This window comes from Anas acuta, chromosome 4 (genome assembly GCF_963932015.1).
Source record: "Anas acuta chromosome 4, bAnaAcu1.1, whole genome shotgun sequence".
Classification (NCBI taxonomy): domain Eukaryota; kingdom Metazoa; phylum Chordata; class Aves; order Anseriformes; family Anatidae; genus Anas; species Anas acuta.
Genome location: NC_088982.1, coordinates 41738251 through 41752811, shown reverse-complemented (window position 1 = coordinate 41752811; position 14561 = coordinate 41738251). Strand labels below are relative to the sequence as shown.

Genomic DNA, 14561 nt, shown 5'->3' with positions numbered 1-14561 from the left:
ACCCAAATCTAGTAAAAAATATTGTTTGTCTTTATTCTTTTTCCTTACAAACTGGTGTCCCTTTATTTATTTTTAACATCAGATCCTTATGAGTAGTAAAATCAGACAGCTGAGAAGGAACCTTCCATGTGCAGAAACTCATAGTGTTGAGTGCCTTCATCAGTGACCTGGTGGTGTGGGGATGGCCGGATCGTCTGCACCCGTTAACGTGCTGGCCTCTGGTCAGAGATTTGCTCATGTCCCCCTGGTCTGGACAAGGGCCAGGCTGCTCTCTCAAATCTTAATCCACTCAACATTTAAGCTCTGTGCTTCTCTGGCTCAGTGTGCTGCAGTGTGTCCCTACCCGTGACCTCTTTCCCTGGGTGCTAGATTTGCCTTTTTCATCCTTTGGCTCGTGAAGTCTGAGCAATTCAAACTCGTGCTTTCCCTTGCCTCCAGCTGTGGAGGATACCTGGGCTACATGTGCTAATCACAAGTAAAAAGGAGATTTTCCATAAGCCTTTGAGTATCTTGGTTAGTAGCAGAAGTACATATATAGGTTTAGGCAAAAATAATAAATCCCTTGCACTTTTTTTGAACAGAATCATACAATTTTGTTGGAATGGTTCCTCACCTGGATGGCCTTTCTGCTGTACAACTGTGTTCATGCATTTATTTATTTCCTTGTCTTTATTTTCTCCCAGGCATATTGCCTGTTTCCCAAGTGTCTGGTCAGCGTCCAGACAGCGGAGGCAACACCTGGCTGGGGAGTTCTGCCATGATATCCGTGTCCTTTCAGGAATACTCTGAGAGAAGATCAGTAGAAAAAAACTCATTATTTGTCTCAAAAACTAAACTGAGAGTAAATTACACAGGTCTTCAATTTCTCTTTTCACAGCAGAAAGACTAAGTCAAGAAAGCTGTATTTGTGGCTGTAGTAGGCAGATTACCTTGGAGCCGTATCTTTGAGATTTTGGAGCTTTCTTCTGAAGAAAAAATAATCACTTACCTTGCAACCAAATCAGAGCATTCAGCAGCATCTGGGGAATATCAAGTGTAGAATGTGAACTACAGATGGACTTCTAGACTATGGTTTTGGTCACTAGATTTAGCACACTGGAGAAGAACAAGGCAGAGAAGGAAGGATATGGGCATATGGAAGCTAGTGGTTAAGGTTATTGGCTGTTGTAATATATGAAAGAATATCAGTGATTGTTAGAAAAAGATGCTTTAGAAAAGCGCAGGCCCCAGAATACTCCTCTCATCAAGAAAGCAGAAGAGGAGCAGATCAGGTTTCTTCCTCCACCCCTATCCCTATACCAATGTTTCTAATTGTCTGTGCTGGTACTTCTGATGATAAGGAGTAATGGTGAGTTTAGAAGACAGCTTCAGTGCCCACCTTTGAAGAGCAGGTTTGTTGTTTTGATTTCAGCTAATAAAGAAAAGAAAAGCTTCACTAACTGGGATACGATCACTGTGTTCAGAGAAAGTCATGTAATTCTTCTATTTACCACTAAGTACTGTTTTCTACTCTCTAGCTAAAAATAAATAAATAAATAAATAAATAAATGAGAGATTTCTTCTATTTACAAGCCCTAGAAGAATATTGTAGCAGTCAGCTGCTGGCTTCCCTTACCATTTTGCAGTGATGTGTTATACAAATTATAACTTTGTAATTGTGATTCCTGCTTTGAGTGCTCTGAAAAATTGTAACATAATTAAATAATAATAATTATTTTTTTAATATGTATTTGCAGCTGAGAGTTACAAGGAAACCCAGATGGTAAAAATAAAAGAAGAACCGATGGAAGTTGACATTCACGATTCACAGGCTTCAGTGTCACCCAGCCAACCCAGCCAAAATGTTGGCTACAGCACTTTATTAGGGCGAGACATTAGTGAACACATACAGAAGGCACCAGAAGGTCGTGTGCTCCCAGAAAGAAATCTATTCAGCCAAGATATATCAGTGAAGATGGCATCTGAGCTGCTCTTCCAGTTATCAGGTAAAAGCAGTGGAAATAGCTGATGGAATTTAAAGAACAAAAAGAGATTGTGTATAACCATCAAGGTGTTATGAATGTGTGAGATTACTAAAAACTGGAACATGATAGGAATTAGAGCCCTTCTACCCTCGCATTTGAAATGCAGAAGTCTTGCCAAATGTTCCCCATAGTTAACATATGCTTTAGAGCACTGTGACAGTCAGGTCAGGTTCATAATATTTGAACTGAATTGGAAAAGCCAGAGTTCAACTCCTGTATTTTTGAAAGCTAATTAAATAATTAGTGACAACTGGTTGATCGAGGCTTGGGAGTATAGGGAAACCTATAGATGGTAGTTCTCAGCATAAATGGGCAGTGGCTGCAGCACAGTATTCCTGGGAATGTTCTGTCCACTTCACAATGAAGGCGAACCTCAGCTACTACGTAAATGCAATGATTGTAGCACTGTTTAATGAATGTTTGTAGTGCACACTGCATGTGGAGCACTAGCACTGATATATGAAGCTAAGAAAAATTGGTGTGAGTTTTTTAAAAAGTGCCTGTTCTCTAATCGTGTTGTAATCGCTTGTCCTAAGTTACTCTGGATAACGCTGTTATCAGAAAGCATTAAAATAGTTCTACTGGATAAAACTTGATAAGGAAAGCATGATATATGTTAATCACAAAATAATAATGTTTGTTCCTTTGCAGAAAAGGTGAGCAAAGAGCACAATCACAATAAAGATAACACCATCAGAACTACAGCTAGGTACGTACAGTGCATTGTTATCCATAAAGCTGTAGTGCAAATGGCATTGCATAATTTTGCCTTGGGTATGCAGATGTGTCTCTCTCTTGCAAATGTGACCTGATGCTACAAGTGTAAGATATTTTCATGCAGCAATGTAACATACATATGAAAAATTGTACCTGTAGGTCCGATTTCTTAGTGTCTGTGGTACAAAAAAGGGCCTTTGGGTGAAAATGACTGTTCTCCTCTGGTCAAGTTTTCACATGTGACTTTAAGATTTATTTGTTTTTCTACAAAAACTGAAACTTAGAAGAAACTGCATGCTACATGCAGTGCTTGAGGGAAGAACAGGCTGGCAACTGGATTTTAAGACATGGACCAATGTAAGAAGAGGTGTTGTGAGTCAGTCTTCTGTCAAGCCTGAATTTCTTGAAAAAAATTTCAGTTTGGTATTTCTACCCTCTCAATGCCTTCTACAGATGAATTTTTAAAAGTCAAACTCTAAGAGACAATGCTAATGAAACATTTGTTCAAGATTACAGTCACATTAACATGATAAGTGAAATTATGCAATAATTAAAAATATGATTCAATTATAGCATGTGCTGTTGAAGAAATACATACTTTACAGTATTTTGGCTGGGAACAAACCTATGGGCTGTTTAAATATATTAGCAGCAAAGTGAGGTATCCCTAGGGGAAAATTCAAACTTATTACATAATAAGTGCAGCTAACATTGGTAAAAACTTAGTAGCCTGTGGTGAGGAGTGGGCAGGAATTGGCTTCCAAATCTGAAACTTAAATCTCTGATACCTTCTTCAGCTCTCACCTGGGGCAAGAATACATTAATTTCCTACCTGAAAGCTTTCTAGTCAGTGCAGATGGGTTGGAGAAAACATGCTGGAGAGTCCCTTCAAAGATAGGGTAAGACCTTCTGTGCCTCTGCAGCCCCTTCTGCAGAAGTTCTCAGGGTGTACAGTGCCTGCTAACTAAAACAACTTTGTCTAGACAGAATTTGAAAAGCATTTTGCTTGCAGAAGAAAAGATCTCTGAAATACGTTGATCTTAAATTCCTAGACCCATCCCATTCTTTCATGGTAACTGTAATAAATTTGTTTTTAATAAACTGAACAACTCAGTAAATGCCCATTAGGGACTTTTTGATGTTACGAGTTGAAAGAGAATTAAATTGAGCTTTTAACTTTTGGTTATTGTGAATGCTTTCCATATTTGCTAGTTTGGGAATTTATGGGTTATGGAGACTGCACAGCCTTCCCATTACTTGTTAAAAAAAAAACATAAGCCTGAGAGATACATACAAAGATGAATGCAGATATTGTCCAACTTCTCATTAACCATCCAGTGTGTGTTGTAGAGAGGGAGTGATAAATAGTTGGTAGAAAATAGATTTCAATGTCTCATGATACCAGAAGGACTGGTGTGAGAATCCAGAGCTACTTTTGGATCTATCAAGGATCGTTCAAACTAGAAAGGTTAAGGACAGTTCATAACCTCCCCTTCTGGCTGCCACCTTGTTAGAGGGTAACGCAGTTGGCTGTTGTCAAACTCACGCTGAATTTTACTGGGAAGTCCTGATAATGGCTGCTACCCATCAGGGTATGAAAAGCTGTGTGCCTGATTCAATTCTTCTGGGTGCTTTTCTTGTCTTACCTATCTATCAACAGAAGAGGACGTGAATGAGAGGAGCTTCTTAAGGGGAACTGAGTAAGTCTACTAAATCCTTCAAGTTCAAACAGATTGGCTCAAAAAAAAGAAACAAAACACCCCAAACCAAACAAACAGCTGGAAGTCTTTACTGGTAAGGCTATGACACCATCTCAAAAATAGAATGTGATGGAGCAGGCAGTGGAGGATAGAGGCATGAAGGCTACATTAAGAAAACGTGTAGTGTTGCAGTTTGGCTCACCACCCTACATCTGGAGTCATGACAGGAAGGCATTGGAATCACAATCGTTGTGTGAATTTTGCTGACAGCTGCAGAAAGTCAAGGCGAGGTCATTGTTGTCCACCTGTGAGTAATTGGGGAGTGGAAAGATAAAGCTGCGTCATTGCTAAGAGTCTTAAATCAGCAAAGCCCAGCAAGATGGGGGTACACAAACGCTTTTTGCTGTTGTATTCCATGTTAACATTTCTGTCGCTTATCTGTTGCTGTTCCTTCTGTGAGTATTCTTGGACTTTGTGAGCATATACTTCCATATGACTTTGCTCAAGGAGCTGAAACTGGCAAGGATTCCTCACAGCTCAATGGCTGAGTGAGGTGGTAGAGCCTGCCATCTGTGATATGAAGACAGAAAGTGGAGAAGCAAATGATCTGGAAGTGAATACACCAGCATGAGATGCCAAGATAAGTTTCTTTCATCTAGAGATCTGTGTAGACAGAAAACTGGAGAAGTGCAGCCAGAAAAAAAAAAATATCTTAAAGCCTAACCTTCATCACAAGGGACTTTGCACTGTGATTGAGAACAATATATGTAGTTTCTTACTGTGAAGCAGGAGCTCTGCCTCCTTATTTTGCATTGGGGATTGGAAGGCATATCCACTGAAATAAAAACAATAATAGGGCTGATGCTGAAGAGGCTCATCTGCTGTTCTAGAGAAAGGCAAAAGAGGCAAGGATGATTCTCTAATTCCCTGAAGGCTGATGGTGGAGAGGGGAGATCCGTAAGAGACCAACACAATGCAGTCTTCAGCAGCAACCTGCACATGATACATGCCATAGCCTGAAATAGATGAGATCTGCATCATTTTGCTCAGAACCAGCAGTGAGCAGCGTGCCAGTGATTGAATCTAAGACACAAGCAGGCAGGCCAACATGGAAACCTGAGTGGATTACAAGATTTTGAAGACTTACAAGAGTAATAAAACTTTTTTATTGGTGTTTTTCTTTCAAATTATTATTAACCCAGTGAAAGGAATGTTGCAATAAATGGTGCCATATTTTTATATAGCGTCAGTCTGTTTTATATTATTTCACCCCAGAGTGGGAGTGTGAGTCTTGAAAAAGTTAACTTTTGCACGTGTGGGCTGGAGCTGTTCATTTTATCCTGCTTAATCAGCTATCCGCATACCCCGACCTCTTCAAAGTTTGGAGCAGTTTTGTGCCTTACCTCCAGCACAACCTGTCCGACTCTGCTTATGGTTATGTTCAAACTTCTGTAGAAATACCAAAATATCCCATTAACCGTCACATATTGAACAGCACAAAATAATAGCTTAAAAAAAAACCCAAACTTTGAGAAATGAAATAACATGATTGTTGAAGCTGTTACTTGATCACATTAACTAATTATCAACAAGTTTCCCAAAGGTTGAAGAGATCTGAATGAGAACAGAAGTGTGACTCAGTGGAGAACACAATGTTCACTCCCTGCAGAAAGACCATATGTTGGAAAAGCTCTGCAAGTGCCACTGTATAGATTGATGCCTTGTATATCTGGACTGGTTTGGGTTAATATGGGTGGTCCTGCTGCCACATACTCTCTGGGTCTGGACTACCTGCTGTGCAATGCTTCTCAAGAACTCGTAGTACATTCCTTATCCTGAAAAGGTTACTGGATTTTATTGCTCAACAAGAATAAAATGCAGAAATGAGCAGGCTTCCCGTCTTCCACCTTTAAAACACCTCTAATACAGCAGCCTGTTAAAAAATCTCTATACGGTAAAGATCAGATTTAAATGTAATTCCCATTTTGCTTAGAAGTTCATATTCTGTATGCAGATGGAATACACTACATTAGAAAACAGCTTTCCAAGAGGGATTATCTTTTTCCATTTTTAATTTATAATGTAATGCTTACTAATGTCTGTCTGTACTGTGGACAAGGGATCCTTGTTTCCGTTATGATCTTTAATTGAGCAGGAAAGAAAATACTTTCACAGAAATGCCCATTCACTATTGAAATTAACGTTTTACTGTGTGTTAATTAAAACCAAAGCATGTTATACTTTTCAGAATCAAGTGGCTGGTGATTTATGCGCTATTTGGGAAGTCACCATTCAGTTTGCTTGTGTGAATTGTTCCCTGCTTTAAAAACCAAGCTGGTGGAGTTAATTTCATGCATGGGATGTTGTGTCAAAAGAGAACTGTTCAGCATAATTTTAACCTAAAATTTGAAAAGTTTTGTTTTGAACATAATTAATATATTCATCAGACTATTAAATACTCTAAAATATGTAATATAGTATTTTCCACTTTTCCTGATTGCCCTTTCCAGATATGACAGTAGAATACAAATTTTTGAAACATTAATTTTCACGATCTACGCTGTGATGTGATACAGCAAATGTGAGATGTTGAAATACTGTAATTAAAAGCATTTTAGGAGGACTTCAGTTTTCACTCTGAGATGCCTTTCTCCACACCTTACCTTACAGTCTGCATAACTTTCAGCATGAATTCTGTAAATTAAATGGGGCTTTTAATATGATGTTAAGGTCAAAAATCATGCTTGCTTTTTTTTTTTTTTTTTGTTAACTGCTGTTTTGTTTACAAAAAGACATTTTATTTTCCCCATAGCCCTTTCTTTTCCGAAGACACATTTAGACAATCACCGTTCACTTCCAACTCAAAAGATCTCCTGCCTAATGAAACAGCTCTTCATGGAAGGACATCTGCACCAGGTCAGATACCTTTTTTTTCTTTTATTAGTTCCAGTCAATATAGGTTTTTTTGTTGTTATTATTTTCTTACTGTAAACAACAACACCTGACCAGTGCTCCTAAAATGTAGTTTCCTTTGTCAAAAGGTAACTGTCTTTCCATCACAGTAAGTGCTTACTGGGAGGAAAAAAAATGATTTATTTATATTACTACTCTTTAAACTACTATTGTGAATTGTATAAGGAAACCAAGACTCTATAACAGATTAAACAGCAGTATTAACAGGTGGGTTTTTTTGGTGTGTGTATTCCATGCTTAAATGAACTTATGTCTGATTACTGCCTGCCATTCTCCTGTTACTGGCCATTTCCATCTCTCACAGTACAGATGAAATGTTTTCAGTATATGCATGAGTGGCTGAGCTTGGCAATACAATTCTCCTGCCTTTAACAGTAATTTAGAAACATTTTTGTAAAGATACGGAGTTCTTATAACTTACTAAAAGGCCTCGGTATCTGTGGGTGCGCTCCCACTGCCCTTCTGAACCAGCTGACAGGCATTTTATGTCCAAATGTAGCTTGGGCTGTATTCTGCATTAAGAGAGAGAATATAGACATATATCAATACCATTCAAGGTGGCACTAAATACATGCAAAACCTTGATATATGCCTTTACTGTCCTGTTGCAAAATATCTCGTTTGCTAGTTCACTGGTATCTGTTCTTAAATTAATAGCTCTTGAGTTCTAAAGGTCAGTAATTACACAGCCAGTAGTAGTGGGGGTTATTCACCTTTTCTTAGCGATCAATAAAGTTTTGGGCATGTTACTGCTAATTTTCAGCTATAGACTGTCATTTAATTTACAACTTAACAGACCCTTCATTTTTTTTAATGCTTGAATAGTCATTTGACAGCTTGTGAAGTGGCAGATGAGGTTAAGAGCTAGATGTTGTCTAAGGGTAAATATTCATGGCAGAAAAAGAAGAAAAATTGTAGCATAAGGGCAAGGGTCTTCAGGCTATTCTCAACCACACTTTCCCAAGGAAGGTAGTGGTTTTTGTAACCTAGGACTAGGTGAACCAGATCAGTTTTGTGGTACTTGTAAGTATTAAAATATAAACCAGGTTATCGCTTCAATTCTGGCTTTTGACCTTGGCATAATATAGAATATTCATATACCCAAATGAAAGACAAGAACTCTTGGACTCCTTAGGCAGTGCTCAGTACCTCAGAGGACATGGCCTCTAGCAGTATGCTCTTACATCATACCAAGATGAATGTCTAAGAATTCTAATTCTTAATAAGACTTAATTTTAAGTGAGGCCACTGAAACTGTGGATGGGTTTTGGTAACATGTTTAAAAGACGTAAATTACCTACTTGGTTAGGACATCCTGGCGTGTTAAAATGGCTATTGAGGAACGGGTTTTTATATGTTCACGCTGCCCCATATTCTACTTCATGGAATATAAGTTTCATCTGGATAGGTCTGTGCATTATAACAAACATCACTCTGTGATTATAAGACTCCAATATGTAATAGTAGTATATATACTGAAAATCAAAAGATGTCAGTTTCTGTTTCATTTTTCTTTTTGCAACAACACTGTCATTCATTTTCTGAGCTTCATAATAAATTCTTGGACCTGAAAAGCAACTTACAGTAACATCAGGAATGTGATTTAAATTTTTAATCAATTACAAGTGTAATATTCGTGTAGAAGAATAGCAGAATATCCACAGGTAGATTTTCTATGAGTTTCAGCCTTCCAAGAAGAAATAATCTAGATGGTGCTATGGATAGCTCAGAAAAAGCTTCACCCCTGCAGAGAGTAGCAGGAAGGAACAGTAACAAACCATTGTAAGGGCCAGCTGGGTGTAACAGAAAATGCTGTGTAAATGTGTATGTGGTGTCCCATGGTTAAATTGTACGTATGCTTTTGGTTGACATTTGTTTGGGATTATTTCCTCTCTGAAACGGGATAGTAAGAACTAGAAAAGAACAGCACACAAAATGATAGGAAATTTGCAGTCTAGTGTCATCTTCAACTCATCAATTAAAATACAAGCAGATCAGCTTCTAACAGCCAGCAGCATTCAGTAAGCACTACCCACATCCAAAAATGCCACTCCGTGTCACTGTGACCGTGGCTAACGGAGGCTAATGAACAAGTGTGGGATCTGGGCTGCTACTCTGTGCTGGTGCTCTGTGACCTGGCACGGCTCAGGCAGGCAGAGTGGCGTGAGGAAGCTTTTGCTGTAGGTCGGTCTGGGTGGCTTTGGTGAAACTCCATCTCCATGCTTCTTTCCAAGAGAGTACCAGCACAAATTGATGTATCCCCAGCCTCCTGCCAACTCCCTGTGTGCAGACTTCTTGGCACCCTAGCTGAAGAGGAATTGGGAAAGTGACATGAACATGGGACGGTCAGATATCTCATGTGTCAGGTTCAATTCTTTTCCTAAAATAGGTAACAACATTATGTAATCTTATCATTTATTTATCAATAATCCATCTTAAACCTGTCATCCTTACTTATTTGTATGAGGACACTGTTTCAGAAGTTAACCTGTTTTAAGAGTTGGACCATTCTCAGCCAGAATTTATTCACAGCAACGTCCACTTTTTTTTTTTTTTTTTGTCTTTTATCATGGTATCCTTCAGCTTTGATAATTCTTCTCTTTTGTGATTTCATCTGGTGTGCTATTTTATATCCCCTTATTCCAGCTTTCGTTTTTGGAAAAGTAAGCCAGCCAACATCTTTTAGTCTGTTTGGTATGATAGGGTTTCCATTCCTTGACCAGCATCATAGCCTTTTTCTGTCTCTGTTTAGGGCAATTAATTTCTGCAAATAGGTGTAGTAAGAACTACGTATGCTATTCTATGTAAAGTTCTACCAATTGCTTTTTCAGTGGCGTGAAATCTTTATGTATATTGGAAATGCCTCTACTGATTAATCATAGTCTTTAACTACAACACACTGATGACTTGCAATTCATTTGGTAATCAAATAGTGACATGTTTTTCTTTTCCTTTACAATTTCAGCTGATGATTCCACAGCATGCAACAGCAATTCCTGTTGTTACTTCATAGGCATATGACCTTGTAATTTGCATTGTTTCACTTGTTATTGTAGCTATCAAGATTGTAGCTATTTCTTTAATACTCTGAAATTTCTGCATATTTATGCCTTTGTTAACACAATGCTTAAAAACTCAAAGAGGATTTTTAAGATGGTCCACAGTTCAGTCTTTTAGACTTTGTATAGTAGCAGCACTGCAGCCTAGTGTCATCCTTCTTAGTGCAAACCACTTCTCTTCATAGCCAGTTTATAAGGGAATTGCAAGATCAGGAATTTAAGAGGAAGAGCACTCTCTGTAGGGCAATCTGTAAGATCCCCATGGAGTATGAAATAATTAGGAAAGACCTATTAAAAGATGTGTCAAATGCACTGATTGGGGCACTTACAGGAAGAAGGAAAAAAAAAAAGGATGGCATAGAAATATATTTAACCTGAAATACAGGTGAAAGAAATTGTGATCAGTAGCAGTATCATTGGCAGGAGAAATAATAAGCATGTAGCAGCTTTTAAGTCTGGAAACCAAAGAAAAGAAAAAATCTCTGCAGCTGTCAGAAGGGGATTCAATAGTCTGGCAGAAGTAATGGTAACTCCCTGATAATCTGTGGTGAATTGTTAATATTTTGAGGAGGGAAGAAAGTAGTTTCCTGTAGTACATAGTTCAAAAGTATTAGATGGATTTGGGGAACTACTTCCCTTCCTTTCTGAAGTGTTTTGTACCTTAATAAGCATATGAAATTAATTGCAGTTAATTTTCTGGATTATTCTTCTGTCTAACTAAATTCACTTTTGTTCAAAAATTGAAATTAAGATAGTATTGATGACCACTTCAAACAGTTTGTGCAAAAAAATACGGTAGTATCAAAGTCATATCCAATACAAAGGCATATTCAAAGCAATTCAACAGTTTGAGCTTTTTCCTTTAAGAACAGCAAAGTGACCTTTTTTGGCCTAGCAAAAGGTAAGGGGAAGAAATGAAAATTTTCATTTCAAACAGTTGCTTTAAAAGGGCATTTTTATCTCTTGTTTTATAAGACCGGTTTCTTTTGACAGAACAGCTTAGTTGTATGTCAGACTATGTAGTTCAGCCCAGATCCCTAGATAAATTAAAGACTTGATCTTATGCTGGTGTTCCTGACCCTCAGCCAATCTTTAATGTGTTTTAATAGTTTTCCACTATCTCATTGACTCATTCTGTAAATCAAACCTGCCTCCATGAAATGCAGATGAGTGATATTCACTATTTCTTTTCCAGTCAGTTCATTAATATTGTCAAAGACTCTAACCATGGGCTTGAGAAGGATTTTTTCTCCATGCATATCTGTATGTAGTATAAGAATATTTTATTATTTTCTCTCCATTTCACCAAGAACTTTGTATCATCTTTCACTTACATTGCCAGTGCCAAATAATATTGAAATAACTTCACCTACAAATAATTTTATTAATTTATTTTTTTAATTTAATCTTTTTGTGAAAATTTACTGTAACTTCCAAAACTGTAATTCTGATTGTGGTAATTGAATTTCACATGGATGAAGTGGACTTCTGGAACTGGAAGATGTAGGTTTTTGTGACTTGCAGCCCACGAATAGTTCTGACTCTCCAAGCTAAATTTACCACTGGTATTTATTTCAATGAAGTATAGCAAATAAAGCTGTTGTTCTCAAGTTCCTTTTTGAAAATGCATCAGTCTCTTCTGTCACTGGATTTCCATGTTCTGCAGCAACCTGTAAGATGACAGCCCATGCTTACTTTTCAGGAATGCCCATAAGCCAATATTGAACCAGAAGCATGATACTTAGGTCAGTAAAAAATTGGAAACATTGTGCAAAAAAAAACAAAAATGTCAGTTTTATTTTTACTGCTGATGCAATTGGTGGCATTATCTTATATTTTTATTTGTTGAATTAAGTTATGTGACAAAGATTCCTGTATGTTTACAAGCACTACAGGACTATTCAGCAGATGCACATGTTTTTTCTGTAACCCTTCATTCTTGCACCCTCCTTCTTTTCTGTTCTCTAAGGCAGTAATTCCGCAGTAACTTTAATAAGCTAAAACAGGTGAATCTGCCTGCTCCCTGGGCATGTTTTTGCACGTTCTCCAGTGCAGTGGTACCTGATGTTTGTGTGGCCGGACTGCAAGCTGGATGGGGGGAACTAGCGGACTGCTCTCTTTTTTTCTAATAGTTTGTTGGGGTGTGAGCAGGGTGAAGGTAAGGCCATGTCTCCTAGCCATGTGAACCTGCAGCATTTATGTGCATTATATATATAATAATATATATTATGACCTTAGTTTTAGGTCAGAGGTTGGACTCGATGATCTTGAGGTCTCTTCCAACCTAGAAAATTCTGTGTGATTCTGTGTGATGTGAGATTGACGTGGTTGTGACTGCAGTTACTTTGTTTCCTATCTTCTGTGCCTGTAGTTGACAATAACTCCTGGACATACAGAGTTTAACTTGGACGTGATAAGTAATTAAGCTGTTCATTGCTGCCCAGGCGCCCTATGCTTTAGGATGAAGTAGTTTACATGTTTCTTCCTTCCTAATCCCTTTTTAAAGGCACTTTAAGGTTAATGTTGTAATCGTGATGTTGTTATTTTGCATATGTGGCTTAAAGCATCTAGAAAGTAGGTAGCAAGAGCTCTTTTGGTCCAAGCTGCAAACATGCTCACTGGTACACAGCATTTCTGGCAGTATTTGCACTGTGATTGTGGCCCTGTGCTCTGCAGCGAACTGAGCTCCTGCAACTACCTATTGCAACTAGTTCTGAATTTTGGGTCATCTCTGGGTTAGTTAAGAATGTCAGCATTTTGATAAATTGAATATGAAGTGAGAGTGACTCTGGCTATAGCTTCCATTTCTCCACAAGTTGCCAGTGACTCTTATCCAGCTTGGCCTCTTTTAGCCTGCTGCCAGACTTTCTATTTTTAACTTACCTTATGTTGTTCCTGAGACCACTGTAACTGCACTGTAGAGATGGAAGGAGACCTCGAGGTTTTTATTTCTGTGGCACTTCTGTCACCCTGGAAAATGTGCTAGGCCATAGGGGACTGTGAAACGCACAGGCCCTAAGGATTCTGCTGAAGTGCTCAACAATGAAATGTTGGCATTTAAATTGCCATTGTATAGCTTCCCAGCCATGTACCCATGGAGTTAATTAGAACAATTCACACCTTCTTACAGTTGTTGTTTGCTTATATCTGCCAAAAAGCCTCTAACTTCACATTATGGGTAATTCCCTGCTCGCTTTATGAAGGCTTTCTTCGCAGTCCTAAATGCCAAAATGTTTAAAGGAAAGCTAGGATTTAAGAGTACAAATACAAGCATTTGATTTTTTAGTACATTCACAACAGCAGAACCTATGGACTATTATTTCTGAGAGAATCACAGAATGGTTGAGGTAAAAAGAGACTGCTGAACCAGACTAGTTCAGCCTGGCTGCTCTGGACCCTGTCCGGGCAGGTTTGGAGTATCTCCAGGGATGGAGACTCCACAAGCTGTCTTGGCAACCTGTGCCAGTGCTTTACCACCATTACAGCTTAAAAAAAAAAAAAAAAAAAAAAAAAAAAAAAAAAAAAAGTGTTTTCTAATGTTTAAATGGAATTCCTTGCATTTCAATTTGTACCTCTGCCTCTTCTCCACTGGGCCCCACTGAGAAGGGCCTGGCTTTGTCTTCGCTGTTCCCCCCATCAGGTACATATACACGTTGAAAAGCTCCCACGCGCCTTGCTGAGCAGTCCCGGCTGTCTCAGGCTGTCCTTGTATGACAGATGCTCCTATCCCTTAGTCATGTTTGCTGGACTTCAGACTTTTTTTTTTTTTTTTTTTTTTTTTTTTAAGTCTGAAAGAACATTTCAAGCTCCTAGCAGCATTTTCTGGCCCTGTGATGGATTAGCAATTTTTATTGCCAATCCAGTAGCAGAGGGAGTCAACTTGCACATGAATTGACTTACCTAGTGCACTTTTTCCTCTTTTATCCAATTTTTTATGTTTATGATCATTTCATTTGCTTTCAGTTTTGCTCTGAGTTATGAGCTTTACCCACCCAGGACATTTGATAAGCCCTTCAGTTTCTTGATGATGACGGTGACTGATACATGTTGGCTTCTTGGTAGGGTGGAAAAATGTAGAGTGGCACTAG

At 38.3% G+C, this 14561-nt stretch overlaps 1 protein-coding gene across 11 annotated transcripts in view; it reads left to right on the top strand.

Moving 5' to 3' along the window:
• ZNF827 (zinc finger protein 827) overlaps nt 1–14561 on the top strand; it is a 165070-nt gene that overhangs the window by 124276 nt on the left and 26233 nt on the right. For all 11 annotated transcript variants that reach the window (XR_011096146.1, XR_011096145.1, XM_068680859.1 and 8 more), the window contains 3 exons: nt 1737–1985; nt 2676–2733; nt 7254–7357. Coding sequence is in view for 9 of the 11 variants with exons in the window: in XM_068680859.1 (XP_068536960.1) it covers nt 1737–1985; nt 2676–2733; nt 7254–7357 (411 nt within the window). In the remaining 2 variants the exon portion in view is untranslated. The remainder of the gene's footprint in view (nt 1–1736; nt 1986–2675; nt 2734–7253; nt 7358–14561) is intronic.